General features: G+C 36.6%; 1 protein-coding gene across 2 annotated transcripts in view; it reads left to right on the forward strand.

Moving 5' to 3' along the window:
- The window catches only part of LRP6 (LDL receptor related protein 6), a 176,536-nt gene that overhangs the window by 143,905 nt on the left and 12,233 nt on the right, over window positions 1-20,398 (forward strand). For both annotated transcript variants that reach the window (XM_086714063.1, XM_086714064.1), the window contains exons 13-17: window positions 3,986-4,188; window positions 5,959-6,170; window positions 7,100-7,290; window positions 14,620-14,829; window positions 17,329-17,454. In XM_086714063.1, coding sequence (XP_086570189.1) covers window positions 3,986-4,188; window positions 5,959-6,170; window positions 7,100-7,290; window positions 14,620-14,829; window positions 17,329-17,454 — 942 coding nt within the window. The remainder of the gene's footprint in view (window positions 1-3,985; window positions 4,189-5,958; window positions 6,171-7,099; window positions 7,291-14,619; window positions 14,830-17,328; window positions 17,455-20,398) is intronic.

Below are 20,398 nucleotides of genomic sequence, written 5' to 3' on the forward strand. Positions count from 1 at the left end.
TGAATAAAGAGATTTAAGTCAGGGAGGAAACAAGAAGCCAAATTGTGTAATCCCTTGTTCAGTACTGAGGTGGTTGGTCTCTATGGCACCTTTGTGCAAATCAGGAAAAAATGGTTTCCTTTCAGCATTTGCAGCCACACAGGTGCGTGGCTTGGCTAATGAAGTGTGGACTGGACTTTGGTCCCTACTCATGCCCTTGGCACAGGGCACAAGTGGCACAGTCAGAGGTGATGGGCTTGTTGGCCTTGTAGTTTTTGAAGTTCTTCCACAAGAGCATGGCCTTCCTTTAAGCTGCAGGTGAACAATTGTGCCTTCAAAAGGAGCTGAAAACCTCCCTCCTACTTAACATCTCATCTGTCTTCATTGTGACAATGTAAAGCTCAGACAGTCTGTATGACAATTTCTTTTTTTTTTTTTCCAACGTTTATTTATTTTTGGGACAGAGAGAGACAGAGCATGAACGGGGGAGGGTCAGAGAGAGAGGGAGACACAGAATCGGAAACAGGCTCCAGGCTCTGAGCCATCAGCCCAGAGCCTGACGCGGGGCTCGAACTCACGGACCGCGAGATCGTGACCTGGCTGAAGTCGGACGCTTAACCGACTGCGCCACCCAGGCGCCCCTGTATGACAATTTCTTAAAGTACTATTCTGCAGGAGATGAGGGAGTTAGAGGTTACATAAATTAGGTTGGATTTAGGCTTACAAAATTGCATATTCTTTATCACTTTAAGCACTGAATGACAGAATCAAGTCTTCCTTGAAATAAGTGACAACATCAGCTTCCATTAATGTCATATGTAGACTTTTCAAAACAAGCATTTATTTGAAGCCATATTTGACTTTGTCTTAATCTACGTTTCTAAAACACCTAATTGTAGAATCGAATTGAAGGTTAAAACTTGACTCAAAAAAAAAAGCAAGAGCCCAGTAAAACATGGTAGGGGCCAAATATATACTTGATTAATTGTTTCCCAGGCAGGAAAAGTTGGCAGCTAAAACTCTGGAGTCTAAGCTTCATTGTATGTCTTAGTATAAGTGGTGATTATTCTGTCAGAAACTTAAGAGTTTAGAGCCCCCCTCCCACCCCTTTTTTCTTCAGTTACAAGAAAGCAGTACTGCCAAAAAATAATTCTTAAAAAAAAAAGCTACCTTGTTGTGACATATATTTTTACTACCTAGTGTATGTGTTCTACTAAAATTGCTAAAAGTTGTTAAGTCAGTATGTGATGGAGTTGACTCCAGATAATGGAGGGTTCCAGTGGGAGACTTTCTAAATCTTCCAAGCTAGGTATGGGCTTCTAGCTGGTGAAGAATTTACACAAAGCAGAATTTCAGTGTTGTGAATGTAGCATTGTGTGTCAACTATGTTTCATTAAAAAAAAAAAAAAAAAAAAATTTCAGTGTTGTAAATACCAGGTTTCTTTATGAGTACCAATGAGTTTCTTTGGGAAACTCAAATTAAGCCAATGTACATTTGGGTATAAATGTAAAGTAAACCAGGGAACCACACATGATGGAATCGTGAAGAATGGGGCTTAGGTCCTCTTAAGCAAGGACTTCTGGATTGGCCATTTATGTTTATGTCCACGAAAAGCACAAAATTCTACTGGATTTAGGTGATGACTGAATACCAAGAGACTGGAGTATAATTGTGGAATTTTTATATATGGTTTAAATTTTTTTTTTTTCTTTTTCAACGTTTTATTTATTTTTGGGACAGAGAGAGACAGAGCATGAACGGGAGAGGGGCAGAGAGAGAGGGAGACACAGAATCGGAAACAGGCTCCAGGCTCTGAGCCATCAGCCCAGAGCCTGACGCGGGGCTCGAACTCACGGACCGCGAGATCGTGACCTGGCTGAAGTCGGACGCTTAACCGACTGCGCCACCCAGGCGCCCCTTATATATGGTTTAATGAAGATTTTCAAAATACTTAGTAGACTTTGAAGTTGTTGGTAGCACTGTGAAATGCTGTTTCTTTTCTTTTCTTTTTTTTTTTTTGTAAGTGAGAGAATATGCAGGGGAGGGGCAGAGAGAGCAGGAGAGAGAGAATCCCAAGTGGAGCTTGATCTCAACCATGAGATCATGACCTGAGCCGTTATGCTGATATCAAGAATTGGACACTTAACCAATTGAGCCACCCAGGCGCCCCAAATGCTGTTGTTTTCTAGATGTTTTCCTGCATAGTAATCAGTGTCTTAGTCCCGAGGGTTAGTCTCTGTTGCATTTCCCCATTTCATAAATTTAGGACATCAACTTAATATCAGATTAATATATTTTTTGGTAAAAATATAAATACAAAGTTTTTTGTGAAGATAGAGATAATGAGTATAAAGCATTTGTTATTACTAGTTCTGTGTGTGCATGTGTGTGTGAGAGAGCAAGAGAGAGAGAGAGACATTTTTACTGGCTTTCCTTGCAATTATCATCCACACAATGCAAAATAAAACCTGTAACTGCAATCCATGAGGATTTAACTTCTATTAATACTAACTTTATTACTGCTACTACTGATATAATTAACAGTAGTTATTTTTACTTTACATTTATATAATACTTTACACTTTTTTATTGAGGTATAATTGACAATAATGCATTATTACATTTTTTAATGTTTATTTTTTAAATTTATTTTTATTATTTTGTTTTAATGTTTATTTTTGAGAGAGAGAGAGCATGAACAGGGAAGAGGCAAGGAGAGAGGGAGACACAGAATCTGAAGCAGGCTTCAGGCTCCGAGCTGTCAGCACAGAACCTGATGTGGGGCTCGAACCGTGAGATCATGACCTGAGCTGAAATCAAACACTCAACTGATTGAGCCACCCAGGCTCCCCAATGTTTATTTATTTTTGAGAGAGAAACAGACAGAATGTGAGCAGGAAAGGGGCAGACAGAGAGGGAGACACAGAATCTGGAGCGGGCTCCAGGCTCTGAGCTGTCAGCACAGAGCCCACTGTGGGACTCAAACTCATGAACCGCGAGATCATGACCTGAACTGAATCCAGGTTGGAAACCCAACCGACTGAGCCACCCAGGCGCCCCCCCCCCCTTACATTTCTTTTAACGTTTGTTTGTTTTTGAGAGAGCCAGAGCGAATGTGGGGGAAGGTCAGAGAGAGAGGGAGACACACAGAATCCATAGTCAGGCTCCAGGCTCTGAGCTGTCAGCACAGAGCCTGATGTAGGGCTTGAACCCGGGAACTGAGATCATGACCCGAGCCTAAGCCAGACGCTCAACCAACTGAGCCACCCAGGCGCCCTGAGAGAATCCCAAGCGGGCTCCACACTCACAGTGCAGAGCCCGATGCGGGACTCAAACTCACGAACTGTGAAATCATGACCTGAGCCAAAATCAAGAGTAGGAGGCTTAACCAACTGAGTCACCCAGCACCCTTAATTCTTGAAGTATCTTCATATATGTTGTAAAATTCTTATAGGAACTCAATGAGCAGGACAAAATAGCTGTAACCTTATTTTAGAGTTGAGCAAACTTTGACCCAGAGAGGTTCAGTGACTTAGTTATGATCAAGTGAGTAGATAATGAGAGAGCTGATACTAAAACCTTTCTTGGAATTTCTGCTTTGACCTATGGAAACCCAGGTTTCCTGCCACCCGCAGAATAGCTTATGGAAGAGTAGGATTATTCACTTGGCACACAAGGAGAATTTTGATATCTTTATCAAATGCTTTATTGAAATAAAGTCTCCTTTTATGACACTGTGGACAAAATGGAACAAAATAGGCTAGGGTTATGACATAATACCCTATGTCATTGGGTAAATTCATAACTGGTTTGATAGCATAGTGCTCATTAGTGTCACCTTGAGGAGAGTTTCTAGGGACATTCCAGAGGGTTTTGTCCTCAGTCTTACCTCTTCAACATCTGTGTCTGTTTTGCATGAAATGTAGACAACAGGTTGATCAGATCTTTGAGTGATATAAGATTTAGAGTAATTGTGTTTAAAATTTGCTCTTTTCTTTCTTTAAGCTCCAACTACTTTCCTACTCTTCAGTCAAAAGAGTGCCATCAACCGCATGGTAATTGATGAACAGCAGAGCCCTGACATCATCCTTCCCATCCACAGCCTTCGGAATGTCCGGGCCATTGACTATGACCCACTGGACAAGCAACTCTATTGGATTGACTCACGACAAAACATGATCCGAAAAGCCCAAGAAGATGGCAGCCAGGTAATTCAGGGCTCGGTTCAAATTCTGTTTTTTTTGCTATGTAGTTGGACTAACCATCCTCTTTTACTTAATTCTTGAGTGTGTGCGTGCATGTATGTGTGTGTGCATGCGCACATGCGCAGAGAGAGAGAGAGAGAGAGAGAGAGAGAGAGAGAGAGAAGAATGTGAAATTCTGGACCTAGCAGCTTTTTTTCCTCCTAATGATCTTTGATCATTATCAAAGATCCTAATTGATAATGCTGTTGGAATAAAAATTGTATAAGGAAAACTTAGTTTGTATATTGGTACTGACTTTGTTACTGCCACTCATATCTGTTTGTTTAGTTTTTTCCATTATGGTTTCATTTATATGGAGTGTTGGAAGCTTTGAAATTAAATAGACCTTGGTTTTGATCTATCTGTGTCACTCACTAAGATTCTTAGGAACTTTTTAGCTGAAAACAATGTAAAGCACATAGCCCATTATCTGTTATATAGTATGTATAGACTCAGTAAATAACAGTTCTATTATTAATTATTTTTAAAAGGTTTAGAGGATAAGAAACATATAACACAGTCTTGGTAAAATTAAAAACACCTAAGGATATGTTATCACTAACTTAATGATGGGGGGGCTATTATTTGGTGACTAAGGAGGGGAGGGAATAAAAATACTATCAATATCTTATCTATGCTTACATACCAGTCATGGTTTATATCACAGTTATCCATACTACTTTACTTTCTTTCTGTGGCCAAGCAGTTTTAGACTGGGAATTACTATGAATAATCATTTGTCTTCCTTATAGCAGTGATGTTGAATTTTGAATATATTAGAATTTAGGGAGATTGGATGAAGTTTTGGTATGTCACTAAGGGTGAGGTGATCATGTATTTAGGGGCTGTTGAGGGATCATTGAGAGGTCTAGCAATAGTGGTATATTACAGATGCACCTTACGCTATATAGACCAGGACTAACTGATAAATAATGGAAATTATAGCTGTTATTATACAGTCAAGGACACAGCAGATAAATGAGACAGCCTCCTTAAGGAATATATTATCTCAGCGTTGCCAAGTAAATGAAATATAATTTATTCATATAGAACATTAGAACAGAACCTCCCTATTGCTTTGCTTTGTTAAAAACCTTTTTTTTTTTTTTTTTTTTTTGGTGGTTTGAGGATTGGAGAAGGACATGACTGGTCGATGTGGTTTCTAGCCCTCATTGCTATTGTCTCTGTAAGCGGTTCACACCTTCAGCACTATTGACATTTTTAGGCTATATAATTCTTTGTTGTGGAGGTATGACCTGTATATCGTAAGCTGTTTAACAGCATCCCTGACCTCCACCCACTAGATGCTAGTTGTACTTGTATAGATGTGGCAATCAGAAATGTCTCCCCATAGTGCCAAATGCCCCTGGTTGAGAACCGCTGCTTTGGAGGACTTGTAGGGATGTTTCTAGCTGCAGCTATAGCCACTTTACAGGAGACTCTTGCCACCTTCCCACTCGAATCAATGCACTGTCGGGTTCCTAGAGCAACTAATATGGCCTCAGCTCACTCCTCTGCTACATGTCATAATAGCCAAAGGGAACATTTAAAATGCCTGATAAAAAAAGAAGCACATTACCCATAAAAAAAATCTGTTAGTAAGAAATGTCTGGTGAGACTTGAGAGTTCCTTCTCAGGTTTGTACCATGTAAGTGTAAGCTTTGTGAGCGATCACTTCAGGGCTCTCTGGCTTGGAGTCTAATTTTCTATGTGTACGTCTTTTTCTTTCCCTAGGGTTTTACTGTGGTTGTGAGCTCAGTTCCAAATCAGAACCTGGAAATACAACCCTATGACCTCAGCATTGATATTTATAGCCGCTACATTTACTGGACTTGTGAGGCCACCAATGTCATTAACGTAACAAGATTAGATGGGAGATCAATTGGAGTGGTATTAAAAGGCGAGCAAGACCGACCTCGAGCCATTGTGGTAAACCCGGAGAAAGGGTATGCTACTCAAGTTGCTTTCAGATATCTTGGCATGTGAGATTCTCATCAGCCTTCCTTTTCAGCTCATTAGTTATTTACCTTTAATATACTGTGCTTCAGTGAAAAAACTTGATATGCTCTATCTACCTGCCCCTGCATTTTCTTGTATTTTTGCTTTCCCTGCCTAGAATTTCTTTCCTTTGTCACTATTGCTTTAGTTCTAATTTCTGCCCATACCTCCAAGACTGAACTGCAGTGAAGTTTTCCTTGAGCTAGCCCACCCCAGCCTCGCGTGGTTTTCCCCTTTCTCAAATACCCAGCACTCTGTATCTCTGCCTCTCTAGTTATGCTTAGACCTCTACCTCAGACTTAATTGTGTTTTTGGTGTTATATTTTCTCCTAGACTTTAGGTTCCTTTATGACAAGAACTAATGTTTTCTGTCATTCAATACAGAGCGTTACATTTGGTAAAATAGTACTTTTTTGCATCTGAATGAATGATAAGGAATTCAGCAGGGGAAGTAGCTTACTTCAAAAGAGTTACTGGAAAGAGATGAACTTTAGAATTTAAATATAAGAAATAACTCATATATGACTTATTTTTAGTTATGAAATAGACTAATTGGAGAAGGAATTTAAAATTTTGAGTCCAGGTCTCTCTGATCACTGTTCTTTTATTTCTGTATTGTAATATTCCAAAAGTATAGGTGTGCCTGTGTCTATCATTTCATTTTATTAATTCATGAAAATTATCTCCCCAAGAAGTTCTGTATACTCTGTGTTACTGTTATCAAAAATAATAAAAGTATCCCATGGCCTTAAAAATAACACATTCTACAACATTTAAAAATAAGATTTTAAAATATTCTCCTTATATCTTTAAGGATAGTCTCATTTTGTATGGTTTCTTACTTTGATAAACTTTCTGTTTCCTCCTTTCTCTTCAGGTATATGTATTTTACCAATCTTCAGGAAAGGTCTCCCAAAATTGAACGGGCTGCTTTGGATGGAACAGAACGGGAGGTCCTCTTTTTCAGTGGCCTGAGTAAACCAATTGCATTAGCCCTTGATAGCAGATTGGGAAAGCTCTTTTGGGCAGATTCTGATCTCCGTCGAATCGAAAGCAGTGATCTCTCAGGTACCCAAGAAATGTAATTCCTTATTTTAATTTCAGTTATTGAGATGATTCATTAATAGGATTTATATTTTTCTTCCATTTTATTATTTTTGTGGACATTTGTTTACAGTTCTAATTTTTTTTTTAATATTCATTTTTTGAGAGAGCACAAGCGAGCATGAGTGGGGGAGGGGTAGAGAGAGAGGGAGACACAGAATCTGAAGCAGGCTCCAGGCTCTGAACTGTCGGCACAGAGCCCAACGCGGGGCTTGAACTGACCAAAGTCAGACGCTTAACCGACTGATCCACCCTGGCACCCCTTCTTTCTAAAGGGTAGGTGGTTAGTATCAGGTTGGTTGGGAAGCACTTTTTCTTCAACCATGTACGTGATTGATCCATTATATAATGCTTTCCCCGTTTTCTTGATTTGGCCTCTATAAATAATACATTTCTGATGCATCACTTCTTCATTCCTAATTCTTGTGCTCTAGTTTATGTTCTTATCTGAACTCTGGCCTGAGTTGTAGCCAGTGAAATCTCCTCCCTGCTGATTCCCTCCCACCCCCCAGAAAGTTTATGCATTTTTCCCAAACTACTTTTCTGAAGCATGGTATCTGATCATGTCACTGCTACTAAAAAAAATCTTCAGGATAATCTCATAACCTGAAGAAAGAACACTAGTTGTATACTTAAGTTGGTATTTGCCTTTCACAAAGCCATCGTCAACCTCAAATGATCTTAACTCATGGTATTTTAACCAAATTAAATCACTTGCTGGTGTTCATTTGTCTTCAAACCTCTGTATGCAATCATAGTTACTTCACCTACCCGCCCCCCCAGTTTCTGATGTCCAAATATTCTGTGTGCCCTCACTACTGATCAAGTAAATGAAATTAAAATAATAAACTATTTATATCTATCAGAGTGGCAAAAATATGTTAAGGTTTATTATACCCAACGTTTGCCAGAATGGTAGAGAATGGCATGCTCTCGTGCACTTTGGTATAAGTGGAATTGGTAAGACCTTTCTGGAGGGCAGTTTGCCAATGCATTTCCCTTTTCTTTTTTTTATTGATTATTCATTTTTGAGAGAGAGAGAGTGCACGTGAGCAGGGAAGGGACAGAGAGAGAGGGAGACACAATCTGAAGCAGGCTCCTGGCTCTGAGCTGTCAGCCCAGAGCCCAATGTGGGGCTTGAACCCACAAACCCATGAGATCATGACTTGAACTGAAGTCAGATGCTCAACCGACTGAGCCACCCAGGCGCCATTGAATTTCCCTTTTAGATAGTTTTTTTCTTTACAGAAATAATGACCCATTTGTACAAGGGTACCTGCTCAGCATTATTTATAATAATGTGTCACAGAGAAATACATTCTGATATATCAAGTATATGCAATATAACAGTCATTCCAAAAGAAATGAGGTAGATCTGTGTGCACTGACATAGAAGGATAATTTTTTATTTTCTTTTTTCTTTTTTGAGAGAATATATGCGTGTACATGGGAGAACCGGGGGAGGAGCAAAGGGAGAGGGAGAATGAGAATTCTAAGCAGGTTCCATGCCCAGTGTAGAACCTGATGTGGGACTCAGTCCCATAACCATGACATCATGACCTGAGCTGTAATCAAGAATCAGACGCTTAATTGACTGAGCCACCCAGCTGCCCCAAAGGATAATTTTTAGAAATTAAGTTGCATGACAATGTTTTTGTTTAAGGTTAAATTAATTTTATATATGTATGTACATGCCCACACTATATTTGATGGCAGATTGCTCTTTAAAAATACTTAAACTGTGTATACCCATGTGTACCTATACACACATACAAATAGGTAGGTATACTATTAAGAAACACATGGGTATGTTTGTATTTTCTTCAAGGAATAGGCAAGCAGATATACCTTGAGGAAGGTCTGGAAGGCTAGCATACTAATATGTTGAGAGTATTTCTGTATCACTTGAATTTTATATGTTTGAATACATTTATAACTTTCTTAAACTAGAAAATACTCTCTTTTCAGGTTCAGATGCCTCCTTCCATTATGCCTTTTCTGATTCCAGTCATGCACACATTTATCCATATGTATACACATACCTCACATGGAATATTCTTTCCCTCATCTATTCACCTATATCTTTTATGTCACCTCTAATTTGAATAATAGTTATTTATGTCAGTGTTTTAACTCTTACTAGTTTTATTAGCCTTCTTACCTTTTCTCTACATTTATCATGTTTTTTTTGTTATGAAATTAACACATGTCCATTAAAGACAGTTTAGAAAAGAAAAAATCCAAAAACACTATCATTATTAATTTAACTTCCATTTTTTTAATGCCTTTTTTTTCCCTACCCTTAATTATGAAATGGTTCCAGCATACAGAAAGTATGAGTTCCTATCATCCAACTTTGTTAAATCTTAGTTTTTTGGGCCATTTTTGCTTTTGAACTATTTCTTGTCCTTGAGACAATACTTCAGAGAGAATTTTGAAGCCCTTACATATCCATCCCCAATTCTATTCTCCTCCCTCTTTTCCTTAAGGTAACTTTTGATGTTTTTCTTCGTCATGCATATTTTGCTGTGTGTGTGTGTGTGTGTGTGTGTGTGTGTGTGTGTGTGTATGTGTGTCTTTTGCCATACATACACATTACACATATATTTGAACTTTTGTTTCACTTTTTAATATAAATAGTATCGTGTATTCTTTTGTAACTTGCTTTTTTCCAGATATATCGTGGTTTTGAGATGATCCCTGTTGATCCAAAACTCTGTCATTTGTTTTCAAGCTAAATAGTATTTCATTACATGAATCATTCTATAATTTCTCTATTCTGCTGTCTCAACTGCTATTTCCAGTTTCTTGGCATTAAAAGCAATGTTGTAGTGAATATTCTTGTGCACATATTTGAACATTTCTCTAATGGCCTGAACCTAGTAGTAGAATTGCTACTTAATGTGCTATGTATATATTCACCTTGAAAAGATATATCCAGATTGCTCTTCAACATGATTATATCAATTTAAGATACCCACCAGAAGTGTGTGAGTTGTCCCTCTAGTATTTGGTATTGTTAGACTTCTAAATTTTTAGTATTGCAGTAGTTTAAAAGTATATCTCAGTAACAAAATTTGCGTTTCCCTGTTTGATATTAATTTATTGGTCATTCATTTTTTTTCTTCTGTGAATTGCTATTTATTGATATTTTTTCTATCACTGATTTTTAAAAACTCTTTATTCAGACTATTAATCCATTATCAAGTTACATATATATTGGAGGAGAATTGGCATATTAAAGAAATTCAGTCTTTTCATTCATGACTGTGATGGATCCCTCCATTTGTTTAGGTCTTATTTGATAATTTTTAGTACATCTTTATACTTTTCTCTATAGAGGAGGGTATGTGTTGCATAAATCTTCCAATTTGTGATTTACCTTTTCACTCTTCCAATAGTGTCCTTAGATGAAAAAGTTCTTAATTTTAGTGCAGTACAGTCTACTAATTTTCCCTCTTATGATTAGTACTTTTTATGTTCTGTTTAAGAAACCTTTGCCTACTGCAAAGTTACAAAGGGATTTTATGGGTTTTGTTCCTAAAAATTAAAAAAAAATTTTTTTTTTAACTTTTATTTATTGTTGAGAGACAGAGACAGAACATGAGCAGGGGAGGGGCAGAGAGAGAGGGAAATACAGAATCTGAAACAGGCTCCAGGCTCTGAGCTGTCAGCACAGAGCCCGACGCGGGGCTCGAACCCACGAACTGCGAGATCATGACCTGAGCCGAAGTCAGATGCTCAACCAACTGAGCCACCCAGGCACTCCCTAAAATTTTTTTGTTTAACCTTTCTTAGTTAGATCTATGATCCATTGGCAATTTATTTTTGGGCATGGGGTGAGGTAGGGGTTAAAAATTTTTTTTTTCATGTTACTATTTAACACCAGTTTTAGAGAAGACCATACTTTCTCCACTATTTTCTAATGTCACCTTTGTTATAAATGAAGTTGACTGTATTTCTGTGAGTTTGTTTCTGATGTTCTCTTGGTTACTTTGTCTTATGTGGTATTTTATTGTGTTACTCATTATAATGTTATAAACAAATTTATTTGGCAATGTTCGTCCTTAGTATTTCATCACAATGGCTGTTGCATTTTTTTTTTTTTTTTTTTGCATTTCCATATACATTCTAGAATCTACCTCTGAGTTTCCACCAAGAATGAAAGAAACCTAGTGGAATTTTGACTGGGTTTGCTTTGAATTTATAGGTCAATTTAGAGAGAATTATTTTTATATTAGTCTTCCAAACTATGAACATGGTATATCCATCCATTTTTTTAGAACTTTAATTTCCCTCAGTGTTTTATAGTTTTCTTCTTAGAGGTCTTTCCCATCTTCACTAGAGTTGTTCGTTGGTATTTGAAGCTTTTGAATGCTAGTGGTAGAGCTAGTGGTAATTCTAAATTTTTAATATTTTAATCTCTGATTATGGCTGGAATATAGACATAGTTTCTTTTTCTCCCATTCCCGTTATATTGAGCTTATTCCCAGGGACCTTGTTAAATTCATTTATTTGTGGTTTCTTTATGATTTTGTATGTCATAGAACCATTTGTCTACAAATAATGAAAGTTTCATTTCTTCTTTTGCAGTACTTTTTCCTTGTTACCTTATAACACCGACTGGTACCTCCAATACAATGTTGAATAGAACAATAGAATCCTTGGGTGTTTGTTTTGTTTTTCTTGATTTAGAGAAACGCATTCAATACTTCATGATTAGGTATTATGTTTGCTAAGGTTTTCTGTAGATAACATTTTTATCAGATTAAGAAAGTTCCTTCTGTTCCTAGTTTTCTAGAATAAATCAAACTCGGCATGATAACATTTTCCTTTTTATATATTGCTGGATTTGATTTGCTAATGTTTTGTTTAAGGGTTTGTATCTGTGTTCATGAGAATGATTACCCTATAATTTTCCTTTCTTATAGTGTACTTGGCATTTTGCCATCAAGGTTATGTTGACCTCATAAAATGTTTCCTCTTTCTCTGTTTTCTGAAAAAGGTTAGTGTAAAACTGGTAGTTTTATTTTTTCCTTGCTTGTATATTCACAGATAATCATACACTTTTATCTTGGGATCTCTTTCTGCTTCATATTTTGAGCCTGCCACAGAGCCTTTTACACTGGATTGCATTTAGTACATGCGTAGTTTGTTGAGTAAATAAGTGTATCTTCATTGTTGGTTCCAGTGTTTTACTTCCCCTTTTATCACTGCCATCAAAGTAGATCAGGTCCTTATCATGTCTGGGATTCTACAGTGACACTGTTGACAGCTCTTTTTTTCTCAGTGGTCCACTTGAAACCATCCTTGCACAACTAATCCTTTTAATTCATTCTTCTTATTTTTAACTTAATCTCATCAAAGTAATACATGTAAATATTTGTGGAAATCAAATGCTTATACTCAGTTATAACAGAAAATAAGTCTACTGTTCTCCTACATACTCACTTCCCACTCTGAGGCATCTATTTTAAAATAACTTGCTTAAAGCTGCTATTTCTCCATTTTTCAATTTTAGACATCACAAGTTGACTTATTTAATAGAAGATAAAGATTTTGCTGTCTTAAACCATATAAGGCCAAAATACTCATATGAACTCTCCTCCTATCCTCCCAGCATAGTTATATCGTAATTTTTAAGTTCATACTTAATTGTTATTTATGGCTATGAAAATATTACCTTTAACCGTGTTGCCTTCTGTAGCTTTTTTCCCCCCTGAAGTTAATCTTGTCTAATGTAAATATTATTTCAGTACATACAGATGGATCAAGCAATCCATCTTTTTTCTTTTTAATTGAAAGCATACCTCTTGAATTTCTTTATCATCTTGCTCCAATCTGGATTTGCTTGCTTTTTTAGGCCAACTTCCTTTCACTGTTATCCTGGGAATGCACCTGCCTTTCTCCTTGGTGCTGAACCCTATTTACTGGATTCCATGTCTCTGGCTAATTTCTTTTTCTTGGTAGAATGCATCCTCTATTATTTGTTGAAAGGGGTTCATAGGAGGTTAAAATTTTTCATTTATTTGTCTGAATTTTTTCCCCTCATATTTGGTTGATAATTTGGATATGTATAGAATTCATGTTTCATAACTATTTTTATCTCCCCGTTTTGAAGGCAGAACTCTGTTGTCTTCAACCATCTCATGTCATTGTGATTCCCAACTATTTGTATATGATCCTTTATTTTCCCCTCCAGACACTTTTAACATCTTTTCTTTTTCCTAAATATTCTAGAATCTAATGATAATATGCCTTTGTGTGATCCCTCCCTGACTTCCCTCTTCTGTTTCTTTCTTTTCATTGAACTCGTTACTAGGTGAGTCCTTTGTATCTGGAAACTTAACATCTTTTTTTTGTTTTTAATGTTTATTTTTGAAAGAGAGACAGACAGACAGACACAGAGCATTAGCAGGGGAGGGGCAGAGGGAGAGGGAGATATGGAATCCGAATCAGGCTTCAGGCTCCAGGCTGTGAGCTGTCAGCACAGAGCCAGACATGGGTCTCGAACCCATGAACTGTGAGATCATGACCTGATCTGAAGTTGGATGTTTAACCGACTGAGCCACCCAGGCACCCCTGGAAACTTACATCTTCAGTTCTAGAAAGGTTGTTTTTTTTTTGTTTTGTTTTGTTTTTTAATGTTGTTTCTTTAATGATTTGTTTTCTCATTCTGGAACTTTTACTCAGATGTTGAATCTTGATTTTTCCTCAGATGTTGTGAGTATTTTTCTCTCTTATTTTCCATCTCTTTATCTGAGAGAGTTTTTCCAATTTATCTTCAAACCCTCCTGTTGGATTTTTTTCGAGCTTTCATATATTTAATTTCCAGGGATTCTTTTTTGTTCTGTGAATGCCTTGCCCCCATCAAAAGCATCCTGCTCTTCAGGGTTTTGTTGCTCTTGATTTGTTTTTTTCTGCTTTATCCAGAGAAGTACCATTTTTATCTGTTTTATATGTTAAGGCTTTTCATAAAGTTTAATTTGAAGAATAGAATTTGCTTTTTAAAAATGTTTGAAAACTACTCTTAAGTTTTTGTCCGTGTTTCTATGAACTAAAGTATTTACTGTGTGTTGGGCACTTACTTGCTTTTGTTTGTACTTAAGTGTCTAATCTGTTTTCTGATATATATATCTTCTCAGAATGATTTTTAATTCTTGTGGTAAAGAGCTTACTTACCATATTTTCCTTTTCAGTACTTTTAGAATCTAACTGGTATTCAATCAGTAATTATTGAATGCATGACTTGACCCACATGAATCATTGCTGTTGAATGTTCTCCTTTCCAAGGTGCCAACCGGATAGTATTAGAAGACTCCAATATCTTGCAGCCTGTGGGACTGACTGTGTTTGAAAACTGGCTATATTGGATTGACAAGCAGCAGCAAATGATTGAAAAAATTGACATGACAGGTCGAGAGGGTAGAACCAAAGTCCAGGCTCGAATTGCCCAGCTTAGTGACATTCATGCAGTAAAGGAGCTGAACCTACAGGAATATAGTAAGTGCTGATGACATACTGCTAATTGCAGGATTCATATTTGTTGTAAGAGATTAAGATGGAATTAAGATGTTCTTCTGTGTCTTCTTACCTTTTTTTTTTTTTGACAGATTTTTGTGCACTTTTAATTTTGCCAATTTTTAAACTCTGTGTTTTTAAAACCTTACATCAAACTCATCTGGGAACTTTTTCAAATTAAACATCATTTCCCCATAAAACAGGAGTGGGGAAAGCAATGGTTTTGTTCATTTTCAAAAATTGCCCCAGATACAGCAGACTCTTCTTTGCATGCCTCCTTTCTCACCTTCAGCCCCTTGAAGAATACTGGTATAAAGTATATATTTCTTTTGTTCCCTGTGCCCCCATAGTTTGAATTAAAACAAAAATTATATAATGATGAATATAGTTATCTTGCAATAACCTTATGAAGCAAAAACAACTAAAAATTATTTCAAAAGTTTTTGAAATAAACTTAGAGAAGACTGTGATTAACAAGTGTTTGTTTTTTCCTCCTGCGTAAATTTTTCAGTTGTCAGCTTAGAAAAGTACCCATAATTTTTTTTTTTAACCCTACTGGAAACTTTTTAATATGGCTTATCATCTTGCCCTAATTTCTTATTAGTATCAAAAGACCCCTCATAGCAATCACTACTCTGGGTTTTATGTGATTGTACCAGGAATGCTAATGTTAAATGAAATATTAAAGAGAGAGTTATTGAAACTCCTTAACTTCTCAGCACAATGCTTTCAAATCAAACTGGAGTATGAGAGGAGAATAGCAGAAGGAGAGCACCTTTGCTCGTTCAGGTCTTCATTATGTTGTCACTGTTCCTGAACTTCAGAAGTTCAGGGTATTTGAGAATTAGAATTGTTGTCATTCTAAGTTATGACATGTGACTTAGTGCTGAACACTTAATAGAAATAAGGCAATGGTTTCGTGGTGCCTGGGTGGCTCAGTCGGCTGAGTGTCCAACTTTGGCTCAGGTCATGATCTCACAGTTTGTGAGTTCAAGCCCTGCATCGGGCTCTCTGCTATTAGCCAGAGCCCACTTTGGATCCTCTGTCCCCGTCTCTTTGCACCTTCTCCACTCACGCTTTCTCTCAAAAATAAACATTTTTTAAAAAGGCAATAGGGGCGCCTGGGTGGCTCAGTCAGTTGAGCATCTGACTTCGGCTCAGGTCATGATCTCATAGCTTGTGAGTTTGAGCCCCGCATCAGGCTCTGTGCTGACAGCTCAGAGCCTGGAGACTGCTTCAAATTCTGTGTCTGCCTCTCTCTCTGCCCCTAACCCACTTGCATTCTGTCTCTCTCTGAAAAATAAATAAACATTAAAAAATTTTTTTTTAAATAAATAAAAAAGGCAATGATTTCTAAGCTGTTTATTCAGTTGACAAATGATTATTTTATTGCAGAAAATCTCAATGGAGATTTTCAGAATTTTAGGGGGAATTTTTTTTTTATAATCAACATTTAAATATGGTTTTATAATTGGAAAACCCTTTTTTTTCCAATTTCTAATAACATTAAGGAGAGTGAGATTTTTATCAAATGTGTCATGGAATAAAGTTTGTGCTATGTAGGTTGTGCATTCTAGTACACAGTATGACTGATGTCTCTCTTGAGACATCTATATAGTATAGCACATCTTCGCATTTATAGATAGCTGACTTTCAATCTCATCAACACACACCGAAAGCGGGGTGATGTGCTATTGAGAAGGCAGAAGATAAATGGGTGGCTACTTTAGATGCTGGTATTCTGATGACAGATGTCAAGTTACTTTTAACACAGGCTAAGTAGAAAATTGAAAGCAGCTCTGTTAAATACAACTTGTGAGACAGACTTTGAAAAGTTGCTTAACTTTGTATTAGTTTAATTTAGCCTAAATATAAGGAAATTAAACATTTGTAACATTGCAAGTTACCTTTTGCAGTTGATCAAGCAAATAGTTTTTATTGTCTCTGAGTGGTTGCAATCCATGGGAACTTAAGTTTCTTTAATATAACAACTCTAATTTTCTGTATTTTATTATTTCTATATTTCATTAAAATAATACAGGTTTTAAGTAAAATCATCTTTTATAAAGGTAGAATTTCTGAGTTAAAATCTTTAGAAGACTTTTTATATTTTAAATAGAAAAACCCAGGTTTCTGCATTCTCCCTAACAATGTTTTTAGTTTCAATAATCAACTTTATTTTAGATACAAATATTTAAAGACAGTGGTTAAATACAAGTATTTTGCATTTTAAAATTGCTCTCATTTTCTTGCAATTTTTTGTAGGGATTAGAGTGAGGAATTATACTGCTAGTGAAATTAAAATCCGAGGTAATTTTACATTTGGTTTTCTTGGCAGTTCATAAATAGATTTTGACTGAACTGTCTTCCTTTCTTTCCTCCCTCCCTCCCTCCCTTACTTTCCTTTCTCTCTTTTCCTCCTCCCTCCCTCCTTGCCTCCCTCCCTTTCCCTTTTTCTCTTTTCTTTTCTCTTTTTTTCAGGACAGCACCCTTGTGCTCAGGATAATGGTGGCTGTTCACATATTTGTCTTGTAAAAGGAGATGGTACTACAAGGTGCTCTTGCCCCATGCACTTGGTTCTGCTTCAGGATGAGCTATCATGTGGAGGTAAATACGTTACTTTCTTGTGCAAGGCCAAGTGCCACTTAACATGTTCCATAACTGTCTAGCATTCTGTGAATTGTCAGTGAAATTGCTCTTTCTCCTAACTTGATTAGTCACTTGTATTCCATTCATCTGCATCATCCTAGCCTTCTGGGTTATTCGGAGAGTGAATCCATCATGACAGGTAATAAGTGTAACCTAATCTTGGGACTAAGGAGGAAGTGCCCTTTTGGGGGGAGGGGAACTCATCTTGTGAATGACTGTATTTCCTAATTATAAAGTAGCTTTTTTCACCCCAGAGAGTAACAAAATGAATTAATTCTACCTCCTATAATCTCCATCTACTGAATTCTAGATTCTACCAAGTTTAGGTATCATTGCTGGGAATGTATCCAGTGAAAAGAATATTCTTTTATTCAAATCTATTGGTAGTTCCCTATTGTTTTTACTTATTTACCTAGCAAAAAAAATTTTTTAAGATATCACTACAATAATGTTGTAGTGAAATTGGTTCAGTTGTTCATGAGAGCATTAACAAATTGGTACATTCCCTTGTTAAAGCATATTGTGGTAACATTAAATACCATAGTAATATTCATTCCCTTGATTCAGAAATAATCTTCTTGCGGATAATTCTAAATTAATTCAACTGAAAGAAAAAGACTGTTCTTTCTCTACAGTGGCAGGAATCTGAAAGCAATCTAATTTCTAATGATAGGAAAATTAGGTTAAATAACTGAGTTTATACAGCTATTAAACATTATGACCATAAGCTCATGTAAAAATGTAGCCAAAATTTGGCTCAAGTAGAAAAAAAAGTTTTAATGGTGTTTTCTGCTATGACAACAACTACTTAAATACATGTTTCTGTAAACAAAGATTGGTTTATACACTCAGAAAAGTTGTTGATAAGGCGTTATAAAAATATTTTATTCTTCTAACTTTACTTTAAAAAATAAGTAAATAACCATGTATTTAGTAGCACCTGTGAGGCACTCTGCTCGGACTACAGGAGATTTGAATATCTTTGAGATAGAGCATACAGTTTAGTTGGGGAGATCAAATATGTACACAGTAAAAGTTAAGCTCTGGTTCTTGAAGTATCTTCCCTCAGAATAACAAGTATTGCACAATAATGTGAATGTACTTAATGTCATTGAACCACATACTTTAAAATGGTTAAAATAGTAAACTTTGTTACATATATTTTACCACAATAAAAAAAAGAGCAATGATATGTTCCCATATCAAGGTGCTAGATTATTATTACTCTAGTAAGGCAAATCTTAGAAATGCTTACCTTTATGTAATGATAACATAGATAAAATTGAGTCAAATATACCATCATCCATTTAGAAAATAAATGTCTTTTAGGGGCGCCTTGGTGGCTCAGTTGGTTAAGCATCCAACTTTGGCTCGGGTCATGACCTCAAGGTTCATGGGTTCAAGCCCCGCCTCAAGCTCTGTGCTGACAGCTCTGAGCCTGGAGCCTGCTTCGGATTCTGTGTCTCCCTCGCTCTTTGCCCCTCCCCTGCTCACACTCTGTCTCCCTCTCTCTCTCTCAAAAATAAACATTAAAGAAATTTTTCTTTAAAGAAAATGTCTTTTAAAAGAACTTTGATTTTTTTCTTCATATTTTGTGATTATTTTCAATGTATGTATTAAAATTTTTAAATGCATGTATTACATTAATAAAGCATTTTAACAAATGGGTTACCAACACTCAAGATATACAGTGTGTCATTAAGAAAAGTACCCTGGAGCCCTTTTCCAGCTGGTTCTCTTCCAGAAGTAAGCACTATTCTGATTTTTATCCCCATAATTTAGATTTGTCTGTTCTTGCATTTTATGTAAGGAATAACGATGTATGTACTCTTTTTGTGTCTGATTCTCTTGGTTAATATTTTTGAGATTATTTTTGAGATTCAACCATATAGTGGAATGTATCAGTAGTTTTTTTCTTCTTATTGCTGAGTGGTGTTTCACTGGATAATATGCCACAGTTTTTTCTCATGTTGAGTGATATTTTAATTGTTTTCATTTTTTCTGTTCTTAAGAATAAAACCGTAGTCAGTGTTTGTATACAACATTTTTTTGCGGGGGCGCCTGGCTGGCTCAGTTGGTATGACTCTTGATCGCAGGGTTGTGAATTTAGGTCCCATGGTGGGTGTAGGGATTACTTAAAATCTTTAAAAAAGTGTGTGTGTGTGTGTGTGTGTGTGTGTGTGTGTGTGTGATTTAACATTGATTATACAGTGGAGGTAAATGAAACACAGAATCTTAATTCCTGACCCTCAAGATGTGTTTTCATTTGAGCTTATCTTACCTGTCCATCTCCTTTCGTTTCTCTCTTTACTTTCGTTTGGCTGTTTAGAGTTTGATGACCACTGTTGTGTGTTCTGTTTTGTTCTGTTTTGTTTTGCCTCTGTGGCTTTACTTGCGGTACTTCAAAGATGTAGTTCTCTTCTTGCATGCCGTCCTAAGTCTTATTTTTCAAGGAGTGTCTTCTCATGATCTTTAAACCTTCACTAGCCATTATTGTCCCTGCCTCCCTTTCTCTGAATTGTAACTCTTGTTACCACAGTTTGCCTGACATACAGTTCAGAATAATGTTTTGTTTTATATTCATTAATCTCTTTCTCTTCCTAGCCCCAGATTAAATTATAAGCTCTTTAAGGACATGGACCCTATTTTACCTATTTTTATTCTCCACATGATCTAGTATAGTGCTGGATACAAAATAGGCTCAAATTCCCTCTATAAATAATACTTCAAATTCCCCATGTAAAATGTTCACCTGTAATTTGCAGTGTTCTCTAAAGTTTTTTTGTCTGTTTGTTTGTTTGTCTATTTATTTAGAGACAGAGACAGCGTGAGTGGGTGAGGGACAGAGAGAGAGGAGAGAAGGAATCCCAAGCAGGCTCCCAGCTGCCAGCACAGAGCCCAG

Source organism: Puma concolor, chromosome B4, assembly GCF_028749965.1.
Source record: "Puma concolor isolate L17-30 chromosome B4, mPumCon1.1.hap2, whole genome shotgun sequence".
NCBI lineage: Eukaryota > Metazoa > Chordata > Mammalia > Carnivora > Felidae > Puma > Puma concolor.